Source organism: Bufo bufo, chromosome 3 (assembly GCF_905171765.1).
Source record: "Bufo bufo chromosome 3, aBufBuf1.1, whole genome shotgun sequence".
Classification (NCBI taxonomy): domain Eukaryota; kingdom Metazoa; phylum Chordata; class Amphibia; order Anura; family Bufonidae; genus Bufo; species Bufo bufo.
The window spans coordinates 466753614-466777969 of NC_053391.1; the positions used below are offsets into that span (position 1 = coordinate 466753614).

The 24356-nt window shown below is 46.4% G+C and overlaps 2 protein-coding genes across 2 annotated transcripts in view; one reads left to right on the forward strand and one right to left on the reverse strand.

The window, feature by feature from the left end:
• Positions 1-3451: 3451 nt before the first annotated feature.
• LOC120995792 (programmed cell death 6 interacting protein) lies at positions 3452-6735 on the reverse strand. The gene is made up of 2 exons (XM_040425223.1): positions 6643-6735; positions 3452-6572 (listed from the first exon to the last, which is right to left on the reverse strand). Exon 2 carries the CDS (start codon positions 6433-6435, stop codon positions 3829-3831), a length of 2607 nt encoding a protein of 868 aa, XP_040281157.1. The 5' UTR covers positions 6436-6572; positions 6643-6735; the 3' UTR covers positions 3452-3828.
• A 44-nt stretch (positions 6736-6779) lies between these two features.
• The window catches only part of RAB20 (RAB20, member RAS oncogene family), a 30226-nt gene continuing 12649 nt past the window's right edge, over positions 6780-24356 (forward strand). The window contains exon 1 of the mRNA XM_040425224.1: positions 6780-7098. Within this exon, the coding sequence (XP_040281158.1) occupies positions 6924-7098 (175 nt within the window). The 5' untranslated portion in view covers positions 6780-6923. The remainder of the gene's footprint in view (positions 7099-24356) is intronic.

Sequence of the window (24356 nt, forward strand, 5' to 3'; positions counted from 1 at the left end):
AAAAAGAATCCACTAGATCCAGTTTGGTTCCCCTGTTAAGGGCATATTAGTCTGCAGGATTATTGGAAAATTATCAGGAACAAGCATTCATAGGAACCTCATTTGTGACAATAGGCTCGTATAAACAGCAAACGCTAGTTCCTCCGCTGCTGGGCATTTTCCATCAGGATGAAAGGTGCCCGATTATCGCCAGCACATCTCCCCGTGGATGTGCTGGCGATAATAAATAGAAGAGAATGAGGGAGGAACGAATCATTCCTCCTGCATTGTCCTGTGAAATTAGGCTGGTGCCGGTACGTCGGGCAGTGTAATCAGACGATTATAGCATTTGGAGATTTCCCAAGCAGATTCTACACTAGAGTAAGGGCTCATGCACACGACCGTATGCCCTCCGAGACACATGTCCCGGAGTGGCATACATCATGCACACGGGAGCGCACAGCATCATAGGCGACTATGATGCTGTGCGCATCGGGCCGCCCACGGGACAATAGCCTCACAGGTGGCCCGACATGCACAGCATCATTGTAATCTATGCTTCTGTGCGCACGACGTATGCCACTCCGGGACATATGGCCCGCATGTCTCGGAGGGCATACGGTCGTGTGCATGAGCCCTAAGGCTTATATTAGACGTGCAGATGAAGAAGGGGATTCGGGTAGGAAGCATTCGCCTGCTCTTTCGTGGAGGAGACCGCTGCTATTACATGCAGCAATCTCCTCCACAGTATGGGGAGGGGGAAATCGCTTATGCCATCGCTCATCCCCATACTGAATCATTATTTGCTGGCAGCAGAGCGTGATTACACAGCACAATCTGCTGCTGGCAAACAAGGATTTTTAAACCTGCTAAAAGATTCTAAATTGCTGGCAGTATTACACTGCCAGATCATCACTGACGAGCGGTCATACGAATGCTTGTTAGCAACGATCTGCACAATTATCTGAATGTGCATTATAGGCATAAAAAGTGTCAATCCACAAGTGTGGGGGTGATCTACCCTGAGTAAGCAGAGTAAGTGCTTTTAATAAATAAAAAAATAATCACTTACACATAGGTTACATGCAAAGCTATGGTGAAGCAATATGCATCTAATATAAATGTAAGTGTTTATCAGACCCCAAGATGACGGATATGAGAGCACATTAGTGCGGTGTAGTAGATAACCACCTTACATACACATTCTGAAAATGCTTACTGCCACTGGCAGATATTTTTAGCCTGGAGACTCTGGGGCTCTATCCAGGATCCTCTACCAGGACACTTATGTTTCTAGAACTACAGAGGCAGCCGAGCTAAGTAAGAAATGTCAAGAAAAAGATGACTAACTTTTCAATAGATTTCAATGGCTTTTGTCACTTTACCATGTGTTATCAGAGTTCATTTTAGCTCTGCTACATTTGTATATAGTCATGGAAAGAATGCGAATAAGATTCTTTTTTTTAGATGTCAATTTCTTTTCTCATGGGAAAAAGATGTCACATCTATACAGTCTCCAGACATCACAGTAAAAGGGTTATAAGTGAAACGGGGTAAACCTCCTAAGATCTTCTAGCCATGTGTAATGGTCCTTAAAAATCTTTACAAGTCTCTAGGGATGAGCGAACCCACTTCAGAGGAAACATCCAAAGTTGATTCGCGTAAAACTTAGTTAGAATACTGTACGGAGCGAGTGGTACCTTGGAGAACCAGAGTTTGGTAAAAGTTTTTTTACAGTAGAAATTAATTCCTGAAGTTATTACCCAAAGTCTCACGAGACCTGGCAAAGTAATGAGCCAATACATTCTAATGCTGTACGGAGCGCTCGCTCCTTACAGTATTTTAACAAAGTTTTATGCGAATCGACTTCGGATGTTTCATCTGAAGTCGATTCACTCATCCCTACATGTCTCTATGACACTGTCTAAAGTCTTAGGGCTGTTTCACACGAGCGAGGGAATCACGCTCCGTGTGCGAGTGTGATCCTCTGCTCTGGACTTGCAGGAGCGCACAGCATTATCATGATTTATAATGGTATGTGCCTCTGCTCGACCTTATTTCTACAGAACCATACTGACAGCTTTATGTCACTATGATTCTGTGGAAAAAAAGGCCATGCAGAGGCACATAGCATTATAAATCATGATAACGCCGTGCGCTCCTGCAAGTCCAGAGCGGAGGATCACACTCGCACACGGAGCGAGATTCCCGCAATGGACTCGCTCGTGTGAAACAGCCCTTAAGAGGGATTCTGTCACCAGATTTAACCCTATTAGTGATGTGCTAATGTCAGCTGAACCTAACTAGCCTATTCCTACTTTTATCTATTCCCCGGTTACTCCAGAAATATAACTTATAATATTCTATTTAGCCTCTAGGAGCATGGGGGGCGTTGTTCCTGCTCCTGGAGGCTCCGTTCTTCCACCAAGTACTGATTGACAGGGCCAGGCACCACATCTGTCTGCCAGGCCTGTACCCTGGTGAAATCTCACGCCGTTCAGTATTCGGCGTAGGCGCAAGATTTCACCAGAGCACAGGGCTGGCAGACAGATGCGAGCGGTGCCTGGCCCTGTCAATCAAGACTTGGAGGAAGGCAACAAAGGTGGGAGAACGGAGCCTCTAGAAGCAGGAACAACGCCTCCCCTGCTCCTAGAGGCTAAATAGCATATTATAAAAGTTAGATTTCTGGAGTAACGGGAGCATAGATAAAAGTAGGAATAGGCTAGCGATGTGCTAATGTCACGTAGCTTAATAGGGTTAAATCTGGTGACAGAAACCCTTTAAATCAGGGGTGCACAACCTGCGGCCCGGGGGCCACATGCGGCCCTTGATACTATTCTGTGCGGCCCCCAACCATCTGGTAACAGACATGTATGCCTATGTCTTGTGGCTGCTCACATGTATTTTTCATGTATTTCTCCCATTAGATGGGAGTCCTGGAAGTGTAACTAGACATTAATGGTATATAATGTGTGTTCAATATGCCATAAGCACAATATTTCAGTTGTTAATGCACCTTTAAATTTTAATTTCGGCCCTCGTCATTGGTTCAGTCTGGCAATGTGGCCCCCAACCGGGAAACGTTGTGCACCCCTGCTTTAAATGGTGGAGGACTGTGCCGAGAACACCACCAATTGCTAAAGTGAGGAGGCAAAAGTACTCGGTAGAGCTCTGTCTCTCTTGACTAGCTGAATATATACTCAATAGAAAGTCTAAGCCTTCTTCAGCTAGCGAGTAGACCTTGTGCTCGGCTGGGCCATTCTGCCCCTGCATTTTAGCGATCGGTGGTGGTCTCAGCACCCATACCCTCAACGAAAAAAGAAAAAACACACACTTCAAACAGTTAAGAAATGACAGTTACACTAACACAATGGCAAGCCAAAAGGTTAAAAAAAAAAAAAAAAAAAAAAAAGTCTTCAGACCCATGCAGCCCGTTTTTTGATCTGAATTACACATCTTACTTAGACCAATGTTCTCATACGTTGTTCTGATTTATTTTTACATTTATTCTCATTATGATTTACAAGGCTTTTGATTAATAGACAAAATAGCATACAATAACTAAATGTAAAAGAAAAAAAAAAAAAAAAAAGAGTAAAAATAGAGAAAGAAAAATAGAGAACTAAACAACCATTTTTATATATGAAAGAGCATAGTGTTACCGGAGATATCTGCACATCTCTCAGAGCTCGAGCTCAAGTCCCTTCAGTTCTGATCACGTCTCAGGCGGAAATGGCTTAGTGCTATCAGAAGTTTAGCTCAAACAGTTCTCAGAAGACGGGAATTAGGGACTTACTGCCACTAAAAGAGACTTTCCATTTTCTTGGTATTTTTATTTTGTCTACACACTTATTGCTGAGGTGGGAAGAAAGGTGGCTGTGGGCATGGGAAACCAGAAGGCTGAGTTGGATAAGGTGCCTGACCAGACTGTGGTTGGTATAGGTAGGGTGGAACGTTTTGGCCATACATATATGGATTATAGCCAACAGGCATAGGCATCCCATAATACCCTGAGTATCCTGGGTAGGTGGGGAATGGAGGACCTTGTGCCTGTGATGGGACAGTGCTAGTCAGAGGCTGTGAAGGTGCTGGAGCTGTAGCACCTGCTAGGGCAGGGTTCACATACTGAGCTGCGCTAACAGGGACTGGAGCACTTGTGGGGACTGCTGGAGGAGGAGGACGTGGTGGAGGCTGCTTGTTGTTATAGACAGTCCTTGGAGCTGGTGTTGGAATGCTTGATGTGCCACCAGTAGCAGGACCTGTCGAAGCACTCTGGTAACTTGGTACAGCCGGCATTGATGGTGCACTTGGCTCTCTTGCAATACTTTGCTGCAAATCCTTCAGCAATTCATCTCTTTCTGTCTTCCGGGCAAAAACAATATCGCTGCATTTACCTTGGAATTTCAGCAGGATTTCAGTAAGGTCATTGTAGAACTTTGTGCCTTCTCTCAGGTTAGCTACAAGTTCAATGTAGCTGTCGTGACCTGCAGCTAATTTTTTCAAGACTTCTTCTCTTAAGTTGGCCTCACTGTTTGATTGCTTCATCTTAGAAAATTCCTGGTGAGCAACTTGAATTTGACCAATCAGCTGCTCCTGCTTTGTAAGGTTCTTCTGCACTCTGTCAGTGTAGCCTCCATAGATTCGATCAAGCTCGGTTACCGACAGGGCTTCTTCACTGATGGCTCCATCTTGGGCCAAGGCAGTGAGAAATTTGGTTGTCATGTCAAAATTAACAGATTTAATATCATTCTCAAGTTGCTCTCTTTCTTTCTTTACTTCATCCAACTGGGCCAACAGAGACTTTAAGGAGAGTACAACCTCATTGCCTTGCATGGTTTTTGCAGGGTTGGCAGAAGGAATGGCTGCATTGAGATCAGTTTCTCCCTTACACAAGATGGCGATGGCTTCACGCTGAGACTGATAGCGATCTTTCACAACAGCATCTGCTGAAATGGCTTTATCCAAAATATTACTCATATTGGCACCTTCACTTCTCAGAGGCTTATACAGTTCAATAGAAGGTGTTCTTTGCCATCTCTCTTTGAATTTTGATTTCAGATCATTATCAGTTGCCTCTTCCTCATCCAGAAACTTGAGCGATGCGTCCAGAATTTCCCTGTTTCGCAGGAGAAGCTCTGGAAGGTCTCGGATTAGTTGGTCAATTGTCTGGATACCACCTTGCTCAATGACAGCCTTTGATTTCTGCAAAATAGATTGAGGTATAGAGTCGCCAGAAACATCTTCGATTGCAGCTGGAAGGTTTAAGGAGGCAAGGACCCCATTACATAAGGTTGTGGCATCTCTCATCCTGGCAATCGTGCCATTGATCAGTTCCGCCTTTCTCTGGTTATAAAGACTCATTGACTGTTGCACGGCAAGAGGCACCATCTTCTCAAACAGGTCGGTATACTTCTGGCTCAGGGGCACCGAGATCGGTGTGGATTTTACAAGAGCAGCTTTTCCGACGGGTTCAAGGTCTTTCAAGTCTGGCACTCTATCATGGTAAATGAAATCATTGTCTTTCTTGGCGGCTGTCAGAGCACGGCTCACTTTATCAGACAGATCCTTGACGTTGACATACTCATCGTACCTGGAGGCCACGGTTTTCACCAGATCGGCAGCCTGCTGCAACCTGCCAATCTCTTCCCCAAATTTCTTCTGCTGCTTTGCCAGGGCCGACTGGTGGTACTGCGCATGGGCCTGCATGATGGAGTGTTTTGCGGCCAGCACAGGGTACACCTCCTTGGGCAGAGCGTCTTTGTACTGGCACAGCTTGAGGGCATCTCCATAGAAATCAGCAGCTTGGTTGGCCAGCTTGGCTATGATGGCATCCTTCATCTTGTCTCTGGTGGCTTTGAGGAAGAAGACCTCCTGGGCCTGGGCCAGCATGATAATACTCAGGGCCCCCATGGTGTCTGGGGAGATGTCCACAGTGGGTTCTCGGTTTAGGGAGGACAGCACCGTGTCTTTGATGTGGGAGAAGGCCCCGCTGGCCAGCTGGTAGTACCTGGAGGCGGCCTTCAGAGCTTCGTCATTATCCAGGTTCTGCTCGGAGGCGATCTGGCTGGCCAGGGCCCCGACGTTGAAGAGCACACAGGTCTTCTCATAGCCCAGGCTGGCCAGGCCCAGCTTCACCGAGCCGCTGAACAGGGTGCCCTTATCGAAGGCGTCCTTCCAGGTAAAGGTGAGGCACAGCTGCCCTTCTGCGAACGGGAACTTGGGCTCTATGGAGCAGAGCTGGTCGTAGTACCTCTGCACGGTCTCCAGCGAGCTCTCGTGCTTGTCCAGCGGCCTACCGACCGCGCTCCTGCGCAGCTTGTTCAGCTCGTCCACCGCCCGGCAGTACTCGGCCTGCTCTTCCCCGGACGGGTACGTGCTCTGGATGAACTTGGAGAGCGGCTTCACCAGGTCTACCTCCGACGTCTTCTTGAGGGGCACGGAGATGAAGGCGGCCATGACTGCACCGCGTCCTGCTGCTGACCGGGAGAACTGTGTGTGAGCGGCGGCGGCGGCGCTCGTTACCTCAGTATCGTCCGAGCGGGAGAGATTTCCGGGTGACGCCTCCTCGTCGGTCACACGGCAGGGTGAGTCACCTGGAAGAGAGTGCACTGTCACTTCCTGTGTCATGTAATGCCCCACACACTGCACCTGTCACCGCCCTACCTGCATGCAGACAAGATGTCAGCCGGGGCCCCCCGCGGGCAGGAGAAGCAGGCCCTCAGTGAGAAGTCTGCGGCGAGTGGGCGCTGCACATCATGAAGGAGGAGGAGGAGCCGGGGCGGGGGCTGACGGGAGCCGGGGCGGGGGCTGACGGGAGCCAACTTCCTGAACTTGTCCCTGTTTATGCCAAGTTAGCAAAGTTCTGCACAAGTGTGTGTGCCCCCAGCCGGGCTATGTGCTGCCAGCTGCCTGCCACTCTAGGCTCCCCATAGCAGGTCGGCACCATGATGAAGAAGCCAGACCTGAAGGTGGTGCTTCTGGGAGACATGAACGTGGGCAAGACGTCTCTGCTGCACAGGTACATGGAGCGGAGGTTCCAGGACACGGTCAGCACGGTCGGGGGAGCCTTTTACCTCAAGCAGTGGGGTCCCTACAACATCTCCATCTGGGACACTGCAGGTAATGGGAGAATGGATGGATGTGTGGCCCCCACCGTTTCTACACTCCTCACTGCACCCCTCCTGTCCTTCATGGTCAGCACTTCAGGGAAATGGGGGGCATCACCATAACTAGGGATGAGCGTACTTCGACGTACAAGGTTCGGGTTATCTAAGAATTCCGTTATGGATTCTGCGACCACGGACCATAAGTTATTTTTTGGAGTAAAAAGAAATGGTTGCAAGACCCCGGTTCTGCGACTTTTTAATGCCCGTAAATCGCCTATATCGAATTCAGGACACTGCACACATATAGAAATATATCAAAAGAGACTATTAATTCATAAAAACAGAGCTCAAAAATAATTCCATGCATTGGCACACCACGACGACAAGGGGGGCACTATGGGTCGGCTATGTTATTACATAAAGTATTCAATACAGGGAAAAATATGCACAAAAGTGACAAAAACACCTGGTATTCCCTAAGGCCTCTTTCACACTTGCGTTGTTGGGATCCGGCATGCACTTCCGTTGCCGGAGGTGCCTGCCGGATCCGGAAAAACGCAAGTGTACTGAAAGCATTTGAAGACGGAACCGTCTTCCAAATGCTTTCAGTGTTGCTATGGCACCCAGGACGCTATTAAAGTCCTGGTTGCCATAGTAGGAGCGGGGAGCGGGGGAGCAGTATACTTACAGTCCGTGCGGCTCCCGGGGCGCTCCAGAATGACGTCAGAGCGCCCCATGCGCATGGATGACGTGATCACATGGATCACGTGATCCATGCGCTTGGGGCGCCCTGACGTCACTCTGGAGCGCCCGGGGAGCCGCACGGACGGTAAGTACACTGCTCCCCGCTCCCCACTACACTTACCATGGCTGTCAGGACTTTAGCGTCCCGGCAGCCATGGTAACCACTCTGAAAAAGCTAAATGTCGGCTCCGGCAATGCGCCGAAACGACGTTTAGCTTAAGGCCGGATCCGGATCAATGCCTTCCAATGGGCATTAATTCCGGATCCGGCCTTGCGGCAAGTGTTCCGGATTTTTGGCCGGAGCAAAAAGCGCAGCATGCTGCGGTATTTTCTCCGGCCAACAAACGTTCCGTACCGGAACTGAAGACATCCTGATGCATCCTGAACGGATTACTCTCCATTCAGAATGCATTAGGATAATCCTGATCAGGATTCTTCCGGCATAGAGCCCCGACAACGGAACTCTATGCCGGAAGACAATAACGCAGGTGTGAAAGAGCCCTAAATGGGTATTAAAATATCTCGCAGACCGGTATCGGCACCTCCCAATAAAACACACCCCGATGCGTGTTCCGTGTCAGCTTCCTCAGGGGTGGAACGTGTGCGGCCCGTATTGCGGCTCACAAACAGCAGGTCCACAATATACGGGCCACTTGAATGGGTCTGCAAGATGCGGTGCAGAGCGAAAGCACTGCGGAGTGCTTCTGTGGGATTCCGGTCCGCGCATCCGCACCGCAAAAAAAAGTAGAACATGTTCTATTTTTTTTTTTTGCTGTGCGGGCCGTCTCTTGCGGATCGTGGACCCATTCAAGTGAAAGTGTCTGCAAATGGCATGCACACGAATGGTGCCCGTGAATTGCGGGTCGCTATTTGCAGTCCACAGCATGGGGCGCCCACATTCGGGTGCATGAGCCCTTAGCTGCAGAGCCGTGGCGGTTATCGGTAAAAATACATGCAGTTTATGCCACTTCGCAAAAGGAGGGCACTGCTGCAGCCTTACCGTGGCCCCTACAAAATAGCGCCCCATTGCTACCATTTGTATGATCCCTATGGGTGAGTTCAGATATTGGGGGTTTGCAGGGAGAATGCGCATGCTGTGAATGTAATGCCTTCAGTCTACGGGTATATGCACACGGGCACATTTATTAAGACCGGCGGCAGCCTCTACGTAACTTCTGTATGTCCACCATTGATTCTAAATGTAAGATGGCGATGAAAAACTTGCAAAACTGTGGCCAAAAAAAGGAGTAGTGGGATGAATTTCTCCCTGTATGTTTAGTTTTTTCCGTGCGCCATACATCACCCTGGGCCAGGCTCTGGCATGGCATCTCCGATGCTTGTGAAGATAGGTACACTCCTCAGTGCCGGCTCTCCTATCGCTCTGTCCTAATGGTTTTGGAAGTTGATGGCAATCCATGTGGCAGAGCGTCACCTCGTGCAGCTTTCCGGTGTACTGGAAGGCCACGTTCACATCACTCTTCAGTTATCCGCTCTTCTGAAGAGCAAAAAAAAACAGATCTCTGATGGAACTGACACATAGATGCTCAAAATAAAGGATCATTTTTATTTTATTTTATTTTTTTACATTTTTTGTTCTTATTGATCAGAAGAACGGGAAAGTAAACGGTGATGTGAACTTATGCAAATGTGTCAAGATCAGAGAAAGAAACCCATCCTGACCTCTCGCAGGCTATGTTGGCTCATCGTGCAGATTTTCCAGATGTTATTTGCTGTTCACACTTTTGCAGTTGAAAATGGCTGAAGGACTGCGGCCTTGAGCGTTGTGGCTGCAGTTTAAGGCCTCTTTCACACGACCGTATGGCTTTTTCAGTGTTTTGCGGTCCGTTTTTTGTTTCCGTTGTGTTTCCGTGCCGTTTTTCCGTTCTGTTTTTCCGTATGGCATATACAGTACACAGTAACTTCATAGAAAAAATTGGGCTGGGCATAACATTTTCAATAGACAGCTCCGCAAAAAACGGAATGGATACGGAAGACATATGGATGCATTTCCGTATGTGTTCCGTTTTTCTTGCGGACCCATTGACTTGAATGGAGCCACAGAACGTGATTTGCGGGCAATAATAGGACATGTTCTATCTTTTAACGGAACGGAAAAACAGAAATACGGAAACGGAATGCATACGGAGTACATTCCGTTTTTTTTGCGGAATCATTGAAATGAATGGTTCCGTATACGGAACGCTAAAAACGGCCCGCAAAACGGAAAAAAAAACCAGTCGTGTGAAAGAGGCCTAAATCTGTGGTTTTCCATAGAATTGTCCCAGTTGCGTGTAGTAACCATTGTAGTAATGTAGCTCTCTGCGACAATGTTGAAATCCAGCGCTCTGAAAATATCTCGGTCTTCAGTTGTGTCATGCTGAATCCCCCACACTACCAATACCCGCATGCTCTGTACGGACAGTTATACACATTAGGCTACATGCACACAAACGTATTTTGTTTCCATGTCCATTCAATTTTTTTGCGGATAGGATGCGGACCCATTCATTTCAATGGGTCAGCAAAAAATGCGGGCAGTACACCGTGTACAGTCTGCATCAGTATGTCCGTTCCGTAGCCCTGCAAAAAAAAAATAGAACATGTCCTATTCTTGTCCGGTTTAGGTATTGTTACAATGGATCCGCAAAAAAACAAAACGGATGACATACGGATGTCATCCCTTTTTTGTTTTTTTTGCGGACCGCAAAACACCTACTGTCGTGTGCATGTAGCCTAAAGGTGCGGTTACACTGCCCGATGTACGGTGAGGTGAGAACACATCCACTGGCGCTGATTACAGACAGAGCGCTAGAGGAGCTATTTCTACCGCAGTCATTCCTCCTTTGTTCTCTTCTGTTCGTTATCGGCAGCACATCCCTGATGGCAATAATCGGGCATATTTCATCCTGGTGAAAGATGCCCCATCAGCCAGTGAACCGGCCGTTGGTCATTTATCGGCTGCTCTGTTATACGAGCCAGTTATTGAGAACGAGTGTTCCTATGAGCGCCTGTTCCCGATAATTGCGCGCGTAATAGGCCCTAAACGCAGAATAAATATTTGTCTGAACCACACGGATCCTACGTGCTGCGCCCGTGATAAATCACAAGACCGTGCTGGCATCTTGCTGTACTTCTGCTCTGTGAAGCGTTACCAGAATTCCCATTTATTGTGCAACTGAAATGAAGAAGTAGCCGATTCACTGTGTCAGCTCATCTTATGTGAAATGCATATTCATCGTGTGTTTCACAGTGGTAATGGTCGGTAAAGACATATGGTCCCGAGGTCTCTTAAAGGGGATGTCCCATGAAAAATATTCTACAGTTTTCAAACCAGCACCTTGATCTGAATTATTTTGTAATTGCATGTTACACTGTACAGTCAGATCTGAGGTTATACAGTGTAATCCTCTCAGATTACAATGTATAACCTCTTTTATGTGTGTTTGTCACTTTTTATGTTTATATTTATTTAAATTTCCCGCCCAGTTCCGCTCCCATGCGCAGCTGCTGCTCGCAGGGAACGGAACCAGGAAGTCAAATGCCGGCCAGTGTTCTGCCAGATCTCTATACCTTGCGAAAAGTTTATACCGGAAGTGACACGGCTGCACAGGAGTCAGCAGGAGGAGGGTGTGCCCGGCACTGCGCAAGCGCAAATCCACTGGCTTAGGAAAGAATCGTTGCAGCGCCGCGATAGAAGTACTTCGTGCACCGCGCGTGCGCACTTAGGGGTATAGAGATTTTGCCGCGCAAAATGTTGCATCAGATCTCCCTACCCCTGAGTGCGCACAAATCATCAGATCAAATCAGGATGAACTGCAACTGATGATTTGTGCGCGCATGTGCACTCAGGGGTAAGGAGATCTGATGCAACATTGTGCGCCTTAAAATCTCTATACCCCTAAGTGCGCACGCACGGTGCACAAAGTACTTCTATCTCAGCTCTGCAACAATTCTTTCCTAAGCCAGTGGATGTGTGCTTGCGCAGCGCCGCGCACCCCCTCCTCCAGCTGATTCCTGTGCGGCTGCGTCACTTCCGGTGCTGCCGCATCACTTCCGGTATAGACTTTTCGCAAGGTATGGAGATCTGGCAGAACACAAGCAGGGGACCTCGCCGGCAGAAGGGGAAGGGACTCTGCAATGTTACCCAGAGCGTGACTCGGGGTTACCGCTCCTGGCAGCGAAAACTAACCCCGAGTCACGCTCGGGAATACCGTCAGGGAGGTTAAAATATAACTGTATAGCGCCACCTGCTGTTTTTTTTTTCTTATTATTTCTTTGTCCGTCTCGCTGAGATGGCCGCACATGCTCAGTTTCATCCTGTAACTGCCTCCTGAACTGTGATAGGGAGAGCTGAGACACACCCCCTTAGCTGTGATAGGGAGAGCTGAGACACGCCCCCTTAGCTGTGATAGGGAGAGCTGAGACACGCCCCCTGAGCTGCAGCAGAAAAGACCCTCCCCTTGAGCTCTCAGCTTGATATAAATCTAGCAGAGCAATGAATGGGGAGATCTCTGGATCCATGTGAGGTACAGGGCTGGTTCCAGCTTTGTTAGAAAGAGGTTGCCGTGTACAATATGATGTCTGATTTTAGTTTTTTCCATTAGTCATGGAATAAGCCCTTTAACCGCCTCACGTCCGCCCATAGGATATAAACGTCCTATGGGTGGACCTCTATTTCTGACAGCACGTTTTAAAACGTCCTGTCAGAAATAGCAGCTGCACGCTAATCGTGCAGCTGCTGATCGGGTTGCCCGCTGTCAGTGACAGCAGGGCAACCCTAAGACAAGGCAGGGACAGTGCCCAGGTGTCCCTGCCTTCACGATCGCTGCAGACACAGCGCTCACCGAGCGCTGTGTCTGCAGAGCAGGAAGCACTGTGCGCTTCCTGTTCCGGCCCGGCGGTCATGTGACCGCCGGGACCGGAGAGTGCAGGGGCTGTGTGAGGTCTCTCAGAGACCTCGATCAGCCCTGCTGTGAGGCTGTACAGCGCAGGATTGCTGCTGTACAGCCTCTATAGGGGTGCATTTGTCCTGTAACTGGGGCTACTATGTCAGCCCCAGTTACAGGAGAAATCAACAGTGTAAAAAAAAAAAAAAAGTGAAGTAAATGTCCCCCAGAGGTCTTGTATGACCTTATGGGGGACGAAAAGTGTAAAATAAAATAAAAATAAAATAAAGGGTTGAAAAAATAAAATAAAAAAAAGTTTCACATGTAAAAAAAAAAAAAAAATCCCAAGTAAGGAATAAAAAAAAAAATTAAAAATAGAAAAAATAAAATAAAATAGACATATTTAGTATTGCCGCGTCCGTAAAAACCAGCTCTATAAAAATATCACATGACCTAACCCCTCGGGTGAACACCGTAAAAAAAAAAAAAAAAAAATAAACTGTGTCCAAACAAGCAATTTTTGTCACCTTGCATCACAAAAGGTGCAACACCAAGTGATCAAAAACGCGTATGTCCCACAAAATGGTACCAATAAAACCGTCACCTCATCCCGCAAAAAATGAGCCCCTACATAAGAAAATCTCTCAAAAAATAAAAAAACTATAGCTCTTAGAACATGGAGACACTAAAACATCATTTTTTTTGTTTCAAAAATGCTATTATTGTGTTAAAGTGAAACAAATAAAAAAAAGTATACATATTAGGTATTGCCGCGTCCGTAAAAACCAGCTCTATAAAAATATCACATGACCTAACCCCTCGAGTGAACACCGTAAAAAAAAAAAAACTGTGTCAAAACAAGCAATTTTTGTCACCTTGCATCACAAAAGGTGCAACACCAAGTGATCAAAAACGCGTATGTCCCACAAAATAGTACCAATAAAACCGTCACCTCATCCCGCAAAAAATGAGCCCCTACATAAGAAAATCTCTCAAAAAATAAAAAAACTATAGCTCTCAGAACATGGACACATTAAAGCGAACCTGTCACCATGATTTTGCACACAGAGCTGGGGACATGGGCTGCTAGATGTCCACTAGCTCATCTGCAGTACCCAGGTCCCACAGCTCTCCGCGCTTTTATTGTGTTAAAAAAACCTTTTGAGTGATATGCAAATTAGCTGATATGAGTCCTGTAGCCGGAGATGAGTCAAGCGGAAAGGAGCCCAGCACCGCCCCGCGTCCTCCGAATCTCCTCCTTGCCGGCTGACGTCACAGAGCTGGAGCGCCGAAATCTCGCGATGCGCGAGCTAGCGCATGCTCAGTGTCGGCATCATGTTCATTCCCTGTGCTGGCATCAGCACAGGGAACGAACTACGCATGCGCCAGCTCGCGCATCGCGAGATTTCGGCGCTCCAGCTCTGTGACGTCAGCCGGCAAGGAGGAGATTCGGAGGACGCGGGGCGGTGCTGGGCTCCTTGACGCTTGACTCATCTCCGGCTACAGGACTCATATCAGGTAATTTGCATATCACTCAAAAGGTTTTTTTAACACAATAAAAGCGCGGAGAGCTGTGGGACCTGGGTACTGCAGATGTGCTAGTGGCCATCTAGCAGCCCATGTCCCCAGCTCTATGTGCAAAATCATGGTGACAGGTTCGCTTTAAAACATAATTTTTTGGTTTCAAAAATGCTATTATTGTGTAAAACTTTAATAAATGAGAAAAAGTATACATATTAGGTATCGCCACGTCCGTAACAATCTGCTCTATAAAAATGTCATTTGACTGAACCCCTCAGGTGAACGCTGTAAAAATAAATAAATAGAAACTGTGCTAAAACAACCAATTTTTTGGTCACCTTGCCCCATAAAGTGTTATAATGAATGATCAAAAAATCATATGTACCCAAAAATAGTACTAATAAAACTGGCACCTTATCCCCTAGTTTCCAAAATGGGGTCACTTCTTGGGAGTTTCTACTGTAAGGGTGCATCAGGGGGCTTCAAATGGGACATGGCATCTAAAAACCATGTGGAGTTCCTTATCTTCTGCGCCCTGCCGTGTGCCCATACAGCAGTTTACGACCACATGTGGGGTGTTTCTGTAAACCGCAGAATCTGGGTAATAAATATTGAGTTTTGTTTGGCTGTTAACCATTGATGTGTTAAAGAAAAAAATTGATTAAAATGGAAAATCTGCCAAAAAATTGAAATTTAAAAATTTGATCTCCATTTTCCTTTAATTCTTGTGGAACGCCTAAAGGGTTAACAAAGTTTGTAAAATCGGTTTTGAATACCTTGAGGGGTGTAGTTTCTACAATGGGGTCATTTATGGGGGTATCCACTATGTAGGCCCCACAAAGTGACTTCAGACCTGAACTGGTCCTTATAAAGTGGGTTTTGGCAATTTTCTTAAAAATTTGAAGAATTGCTTCTAAACTTCTAAGCCTTCTAACGTCCTAAAAAAATAAAATGACATTTCCAAAATGAGGCCAACATAAAGTAGACATATGGGGAATGTTAAATAATAAATATTTTATGAGGTATCACTTTCTGTTTTAAAAGCAGAGAAATTGAAATTTAGAAAATTGCGAATTTTTCAAATTTTTGGGTAAATTTGGGATTTTTTCATAAATAAAGGTGAAATATTTTGACTCAAATTTATGACTATCATGAAGTACAATGTGTCACGAGAAAACAATCTCTGAATGACTTGGATAAATAAAGGCGTTCCAAAGTTATTACCACATAAAGTGAGATATGTCAGTTTTGCAAAATTTGGCCTGGTCAGGAAGGGGGCAAAGGGCCCAGATGGGAAGTGGTTAAAGAGAAAGCTGGGTGAAGCGGGGGGCAGGGTTTATAAAGCATGGTGCGGAGCAGTCTCTTCCTTCTTCCGGTGATGCAGATTCTGTAGCGTTTGACATTGCTCTTCAGCACACATGGATTGCAGTACAGCTCAGCAGTAAGGCCTCGTTCACATTTCTGGTTTTCACTGATGTGTTCTGTCCACACATACCCATTGATTTTAATGTCTCTTCACACATCAGTATTTTTTATTTTTTTTACTGACTGTGGGTCAGTGAAAAAATCATGGAGACATGCCCTAATTTGCTCTGTGATCCAGACCACATACACACCCATTGAAGTCTGTGGGTCAGTGAAAGTTATTGAGACAACACGGATGCCCGTTTTTCCCTGACCAACGATAGGAGATGCTTTTGAAATGAATTTTCAGCTCAGCAGTGTCAGTGGAATATGGATGACCCACGGACCAAACGCGAATCCTTCACGGATGAAACCTGGGCGGATGTCCGTCAAACAGACATGGAAATGTGAATGAGGCTATCGGTCAGGCTGTGTGCCATAGTATACTCTCTTGGATCCGGAATACACCGGTGTGTATGGGCATTACACTTCCGAAATGTCTCTGACGTGTTAAGCTAGGAGATTCCCGTATAAACGTACAAATAATATGTGGAGTAATGCACCCTGTTATTAGAACTATGTTCTACAGATAGCGCTGTTCTCCAGTGTAGCCTCTATACTCTCCCCTCTACTGAACTGGCTCGTCCTCATACAGATTAAGGGTCCATTCCTCAAAACACGGACACCAGCCATGTGCGTTCCGCATTTTGTGGACTGCACATGGCCAGCATTATGATAGAAATGCTTATTCTTATCCGTGGCTGCGGACAAGAATAGGACATGCTCTATCTTTTTTGCTGCCCAGAAATGCTGATTTGAGGTGTCTGCAGGAAGGATGAATTCACCTGATAAACTATAGTTTTGCTGCAGCACCTTTACCCGGGCAGAATACCCGGAATGAGCGTTTGTAGTAACCTTCCTTCTCGTAAATCTGTCCAACAATTGGGCAGTGTAATGCCACCATTACAAGAAAAGGTACCATTCTCAGCCTATATGGAATACTGTACATAGAATAGGAGATATATGTGTGTATATGATGTCAGCTTATCTCTCCAGGCACCTTGCTTCAGGAGACAGAAGGTCCCTGTACACATTAGATGGTCACCTAGTCCCAATCATCCGACATTAATCTGTATGAGCTGCTTTAAAATCCTGTTTTCTGTGCAGTAACCTAAGCACTGGAAGGTAGGTACTGCTCGGGATTTCAGGGAATTTGCTCCTCAGCTGTTGTAGGCCATCTGTTGTCTATGCTCTGAACAGTTTTACAGTTATATCAAAGGGGTTGACTACTTTCTGGCTGCTTGTGACCGATGTGTATGTAAGAAGACTATCACAATTACTAATATATATATATATATATATATATATATATATATATATATATATTTATATATTCTGTGCCATTTGCTATATTTCATAAGCCATGCCTCCTTGTTAGGTAAATCTTCTGTACAGTCCCGACAGAGGTCCTATCCATAAGATGGCCGCTGATGGAAGGTCATGTGACCAACTTCATGTGGTATTTTCTCTATTTGAACACCCTGCACCTGCACTAAAATCCGAGGTGCGGTGTATTTGAATGGAGGAGACATCACATGGAGGTGATTTGCTGGATCACATGACCCTCCATCAGCCGCCATCTTATGGACAGGACCTCTATGTGGACAGCACAAAAGACTTGGCAAATACAGAAGCATGCCTTATGGCTATATTAGTAGGTGCCATCTAATCATGTTACAAACACATTGGTCGACTATAACCAGAAAGTGGCCAACCCCTTTAATATTTCTCAGCAATGTGGGCACACATGAACAGCAGACCAACACATGTTATTTCCCTTCTCGTACACATTTTGTAACTTTTTTTCTCCATGTGGGTTTACATGTTCTTTTCATCATCCCGAACGTTCTGGAGGTTGCACGGCCGGTCGTCTTACTTTGGTAAACACAACAGCAAATTGCCTTTTAGATATTCTGCTATGAATATAGGTGATTATGTATGTACTCCTGAATGGTCCCTAAAATCATCTTCTGTTCCTTGAAAATAAGTCCTCATATAGTTACATTGATGTAAAGGTAAAAAAAGTTATGAATTGTGTACAGGGAGGAAAACAAAAATACCATGGGAGAGATTTATCAAAACCGGGCTAAGGAAAACTGGCTTAGTTGCCCATAGCAACCAGTCAGGTTCCGTTTTTTTATTTTTCTGCGCTGCTTTGGAAAGTGAAAGGATCAATCTGATTGGTTGCTATGGGCAACTAAACCAGTTTTCCTTAGCACCAGTTTTGATAAATCTCCCCCAATATTCGGCCTAAATATAGTCAGATCTAAACTAGAATAGGCGCTGTCCCAAGTGTGACCTTACTTTTAGGGTTCATTCACCCGACCATGGTTTGGTTCCGCATCCAAGCCACATTTTTTGCGGCTCGGGTGCGGACCCATTCACTTCAATGGGGCAGCAAAAGATGCGGACAGCACTCCGTGTGCTGTCCACATCCCTTGCTCCATTCCTTGGCCTCGCAAAAATTATAGATCATGTCCTATTCTTGTCCGTTTTGTGGACAAGAATAGGCATTTCTGTAATGGGCCATCCATTCCGTTCCGCAAATTGCAGAAGGCACACGGGCGGCATCCGTGCTTTGCGGATCTGCAATTTGTGGAATGCAAAACACGGCACAGTCGTGTGAATGAGCCCTTACCGTGTGGTGTGCTCCTCTTCCCTTCCCCAGTAGTCATAGCTGGTCAGTATTTTGCCAGAAATCGCCATACACTCCCCTCACTTCCAGCAGACCCTGCTTCCATTAGTGATCATAGCAATGCTAGCTCTGCCCATGTGCTGCAGTGGTGCACCCTCTGCTTGCAGCAGGTCACACAGAAAAAGGCTTTGGTACTGCCCGGTATTTAGTATTGTCCAGGCCAATACCGTAGCACACGTCACTGTCAGTATGGAGCATCATGCTTTCGGTACTGGAAGAAAGCACATAAACCCTGAATGCATGGAGGGCAGGATGCAAGACAAAATTGCCAGGGAAGATTTTCTTGAAACCAGGGTTAAAATATATTGGTTCACAGTTACAAATTCATATTATTACAGCAAACGCTGCAAACTAGGATTCCTTTCTATAGCTCGGTGTCTACTTGTCTTACCTTTTCATCCATTGTTTCTAACCGATCATGTTGCACGGCGTTAAATATTTATTATGGATAGACATCCCGGTAGTTTCCTGCTTACAGGAGGATTGGTTGCCTCCGCACATATTTATCACTGTCATTTAAAATTTCCTTGGTACAGGATGGATTTGGTTAAAAACTAAAGGACGCTCAAGGAGAGTGGGGCAGGGGGCCAAAATGAAGCACGTCATCTCTGTGAATGTAGCAATCCGCTTAGTGAGCCCTCATTGCCAGTCATAGGCTACTTACATGAAGTGTAACCATGGTATGTTAACCTTGTGGCTGGTGCATGTCACAATTTCCAGCCTATATTCTGAATATTGGCTCCTTATAACAGATATTCTCAAAGTTCTCTGCTATTTTTTATTTTTAAATGTTTCTTGAGAATAGAAGGTACAGGTAAAAGAGAGGCAAAATAATATAAAAATCATATAAACATATCAACCATTTCAAAGAGGTCGCAGTCAAAGTTCTTTCGAGCAGTTGTTCACAGTCAACAGAGCATCAAAAGTTAAAGGGGTTCTGCACTTTCATTTAACTGATGATCTATCCTCTGGATAGATCATCAGCACCTGACCGGCAGGGGGGTCCGACACTCGGCACCCCTGCCGATCAGCTGTTTGAGAAGGCAGCGGCGCTCCAACAGCGCCACGGCCTTCTCACTGTTTACCGCCGGCCCACTGACGTCACGACTAGTATTAACTAGTGTGGGCGCGGCTAAGCTCCATTCAAGTGAACAGAGCTTAGCCGCGCTCATGCTAGTTAATACTAGTCGTGACGTCAGTGGGCCGGCGGTAAACAGTGAGAAGGCCGTGGCGCTGCTGCCTTCTTAAACAGCTGATCGGCGCGGGTCCCGGGTGTCGGACCCCCGTCGGTCAGGTGCTGATGATCTATCCAGAGGATAGATCATCAGTTAAATGAAGTGCAGAACCCCTTTAACCAAACAAATGATATGAATCGCTATGTCAGAAGATTACAGGAATCAAGTACGCATTAATAACCTGTATACACCCATTAAAAAAGAGAGAAGAAGAAAGTGTCAGGGAGGCGAGAGACCACAGGGAATAGTGAAGGCAGAAGAGAGTATGGAACAAATGCTAGCGGTATGGATTAAGGGGTGATCCCTATATGCTGGTGTGTTTTCCAGGCCCCCCAAATCTCCACAAACTTATGATTGGCTCGCATTTCCCAAAAATAAATCTCCTTGAACCGGTAAATTCGATCTCCCTTTTGCTTCCAGTGTTCAATGGTAGATAGTTCAGTAGATGGCCAAAAGTTTGCAATAAGGAATGGAGCTGCAATGATAAGTTGCTTAAACAGGCGAGTAGGTTTCTTATTGTCCAAAGAGGAATAAAGTCCCAGAAGGTCACTCGCAAAGTTCTCTGGCACTTTAATTTCACCATTAATGACTCAGCCGCAAATATATTAGCACCCTAATGGTTTGTACTTACAAAATTGAGGACAATCACTATTCTCCCAACATTAGGATTCCTAGAATTGTATTAGCAGACATTTGTGTAGAAACCTTGTCTGGCATCTGTGGAGCTCCTACGTCGCCTACCTACGTCTTACCCTATAAGGGCAGCAGTAGAAAGAAAGCTTTTTCTCGAAATGAAATTTAGCTTATTTTTATTCATCATTATTTATTTAACACCAACATGTATTTTAGAGCCATACACATAACAGGTTACGGGGGCAAGTGTTTTGTGGTGTGCATGTTCCAGCAAAGCATAGGAAAAGAAGTTCTGGTCAGGCGCAAAATCACTGGTGGAGAAGGTCTTTAGAGATCAAATCTTCTTTATTTCAAGGATACTATATATGCATAAAACAACGCATTTCGGGGCTCAAAGTCCCCTTCATCAGGTTATTAAGTAATTACCTTCTCCACCAGTGATTTTGCGCCTGACCAGAACTTCTTTTCCTACAAGTATCCTTTGGGGGATTGGGCATCCGATCCCAAAGAAACTCTGCGGCTACAGTCCTGGAAAAAGGGTCTATAATTCTACAAGTCCACAATAGTGTTGTGCCTATCATTAGCACAACCCTAAAAGGTGAGCACCTTTGTCTTCCAATCAATTTATATTTGTGTTGGACGTACTACCCTATTGTGCTCCCCCTACCCTTCTTTTTGTCTTTATTCCCCTCGTTATCGAATGGAATCTAGATACGCCCGTGTGTTGAAGCCAGCAAAGCATAGGACATGTTTTAACTTTTGTGGTGTGGCCACACAGGGAATATGCAGATTACAGATCCATTGAAGTGGTGTCATGGAGAATAAGTGAAGCGGCAGGGCACATGCTTGGCCAGCCGTTCCATGAGGGTAGGAATATAGGATTCCCAGTCTTTGGATCGGTGGAGATCCCAGTGGTTGGACCCCACCAATCACAATATAAAATTTGTGTATGGCTGTAAAATATATCCTACTGATATTATGCCCAGTGCTCCTTCCACTCCACTTTTTTCGCCATGTGTAGCTGAAATGCATGTTACTAAAAACACAAAATTCCCAGAACAGATTAATCAGTCCTGCCATACTGTCTGCAAGATGGCACTTGTCTATTGTGGAATATTGAACTCCACCAAAAAATGTGGTACGTGTTAATTATGTAGTCCCTAGTTTTACAATTTCATGTGCAATTCTGCCAGAAAACTGGAGGACAGATCTACTAGTAAATTCTGCAGCATTCTACTTGGCCTTGGTGCCCCTTAATGGAACGTGCACTTCATGTTCATATAAATCCACTTTTACTCTGATGCCATTCCTCTGGGCTGCCTAGAGGCACGTAGGTAGATCTGACCATGGTGGGAGAGCTTGTCCAGTCTTCTTCCTCAGCCCTTTATGAATCCTGTTACAAAGCAGCTATAATGGATGGAAGAGCAGATCCCTGAGCGTGTACCTGGTAGCTAAGATTGGTTAACATGACTGTAGACAATGCTGAATGTGTTTACTCTTAGGCTGGGTTCAGACCTGAGCGTATTTTGCAATAGTAAACGCGCGTTTGACGCGCGTTTGTGTGATTGACTGCAGTGTCCTATGGCCACAAACGCGCGTCAAAACGCCCCAAAGAAGCTCAAGAACTTGTTTGAGCGTAGGGCGTTTTTCAGCGCGTTCAAACGCGCTGTAAAACGCTCAAGTGAGAACCAGGGCCATAGGGAAGCATTGGTTTTCATGTGTTGAGCGTTTTACAGCGCGTTTGAACGCGCTGTAAAACGCTCAAGTGTGAACCCAGCCTTAGGCTACTTTCACACTGGCGTTTTGGCTTTTGTGAGATCCGTTTAGGGCTCTCAGAAGCGGTACAAAATGGATCAGGTTTGCCCTAATGCATTCTGAATGGAAAAGGATTCGCTCAATATGCATCAGTTTGCCTCCGTTCCGTCTCTATTCCGCATTGAAGGCGGACACCAAAACGCTGCGCAGCTTTTGTGTCCGTCTGATGAAACGGAGCAAAACTGATCCGTCCTGGCACACAATGTAAGGCCGAATGCACACGGTCGTGTTCCGCGGCCGAGAGCGGTCTGTGGTATGCTGGGCTGGATTCCTGTTCAGAGCAGGAGCGCACGGCGTCATTGGTGGCTATGACGCCGTGCGCTTCATGCCGCCGCTGCACTACAGTAATACACTATACAAGTGTATTACTTTAGTGCAGCGGCGACATGAAGCGCAAGGCGTCATAGCCACCAATGACGCCGTGCGCTCCTGCTCTGAACAGGAATCCAGCCCGGCATACCACGGACCGCTCTCGGCCGTGTGCAATCGGCCTTAGTCAATGGGGACGGATCTGTTTTCACTGACACAATATGGCACAATAGAAAACGGATCTGTCCTCCATTGACTTTGAATGGTGTTCAAGTCGGATCCGTCTTGGCTATGTTACAGATAATACAAACGGATCCGTTCTGAAAGGATGCAGACGGTTGTATTATGTGATTGGATCTGTCCATGACGGATCCACACAAAACACGAGTGTAAAAGTAGCCTATGGTATATACACTGTAAATAAATGCATCCTTCTGTTGTACTGACATGCCTGGAGCTGCGCACGTGTTCTGCATTCCAAGTGAAGGCTTCCCACTGCAGTAACAATTCAGCGTCCCACTGACATTAGAGAAATAGATTCTTTGTTATCCCCTATTATAAATGCGGGGCAGTTGAATTATGATGATAAAGACCTATATTGAGTCTCATGCTTATTCTTGACTACTTCGCTGCTAAAAAATCAGCATTTTTAATACTCCTTTTTCTGGACTTAATTGTTATCTGTCCTGTCATAAATGAAGGGCATCAGAGGCGTAGACAGGGGCTTGGCAAAGGAGGGCCAAAGCCTGAGTGGGTCCCCCAACCCTGGTAAATACCAGTACCACTAAACGGGGACCGAATAATACTACCATACGGTTACTACAAAAAACACTATATTACCACTATTCAGTGCCCATATAGGGGCAGATATTAGTTTTGCAGAGCATATAAGTGATTACAGCGCGGTCCGTATTTTTCGCCCCATAAGATGCACTCCTTCCCTCCCCCCCCTAAAATGCTGACATTTTTTACATCGCAGGCTGTGATGTATGAGCGAGCGGGGAGGAGCTGGGGGCCGGCAATTGCGGCGGGGCGGTGCAGTCACGGTAATCTGGCCCCGCCGCTCCAGTGCTGCACTATACAAATATAAAATGTCTCATTCAATTAAAAGTGATTAAACATGCCCCCCCCCCCCCACTTTTAATATTACCGTACACCCTAACAGCTTCTGCGCAGCACGTGACGTCAGTGAGTGACGCGCCGGCCGCCCGGACTGCCTGCCTGCGTTGTACAGAAGCTGTTAGTATGTACGGTAATATTAGGAGTGAGGGGGCATGTTTAATCACTTTTAATTGAATGAGACATTTTATATTTGTATACTGCGGGGGGGGGGGGGGGAATCTGTGGATGACAGTTTTATGGGGAACATCTGTGGAAGGCAGGCACTGTTAAGCGCTGGGGCGTCTGTAGATGGCACTGTTATGGGCTGGGGGGGGTCTGTGGATGGCACATATATAACAGTGCCAGCCACAGATCCCCCCTGTAACAGTGCCAGCCACAGATCCCCCCTGTAACAGTGCCAGCCACAGATCCCCCCTGTAACAGTGCCAGCCACAGATCCCCCCCTGTAACAGTGCCAGCCACAGATCCCCCCTGTAACAGTGCCAGCCACAGATCCCCCCTGTAACAGTGCCAGCCACAGATCCCCCCTGTAACAGTGCCAGCCACAGATCCCCCCTGTAACAGTGCCAGCCACAGATCCCCCCTGTAACAGTGCCAGCCACAGATCCCCCCTGTAACAGTGCCAGCCACAGATCCCCCCCCCTGCAACTGTGCGTCAGCCACAGATCCCCCCCCCCTTATTTTCCTCCCTAAAAACCTAGGTGTGTCTTATAGGGCGAAAAATACGGTATATCCAGTGACTTACAGTTGACATCTCTGATTGGAATTGTTCACTTTTCCTTTCCTCTCAATTGGGAATCACCATGATGACTTGTTCCATCCACGCTCCAATGGCCGAAACTGGAGC

What these genes read in the sequence shown, in the direction of transcription:
- LOC120995792 (XM_040425223.1), bottom strand. Translation starts at nt 6,435, where the DNA reads ATGGCCGCCTTCATCTCCGTGCCCCTCAAGAAGACGTCGGAGGTAGAC.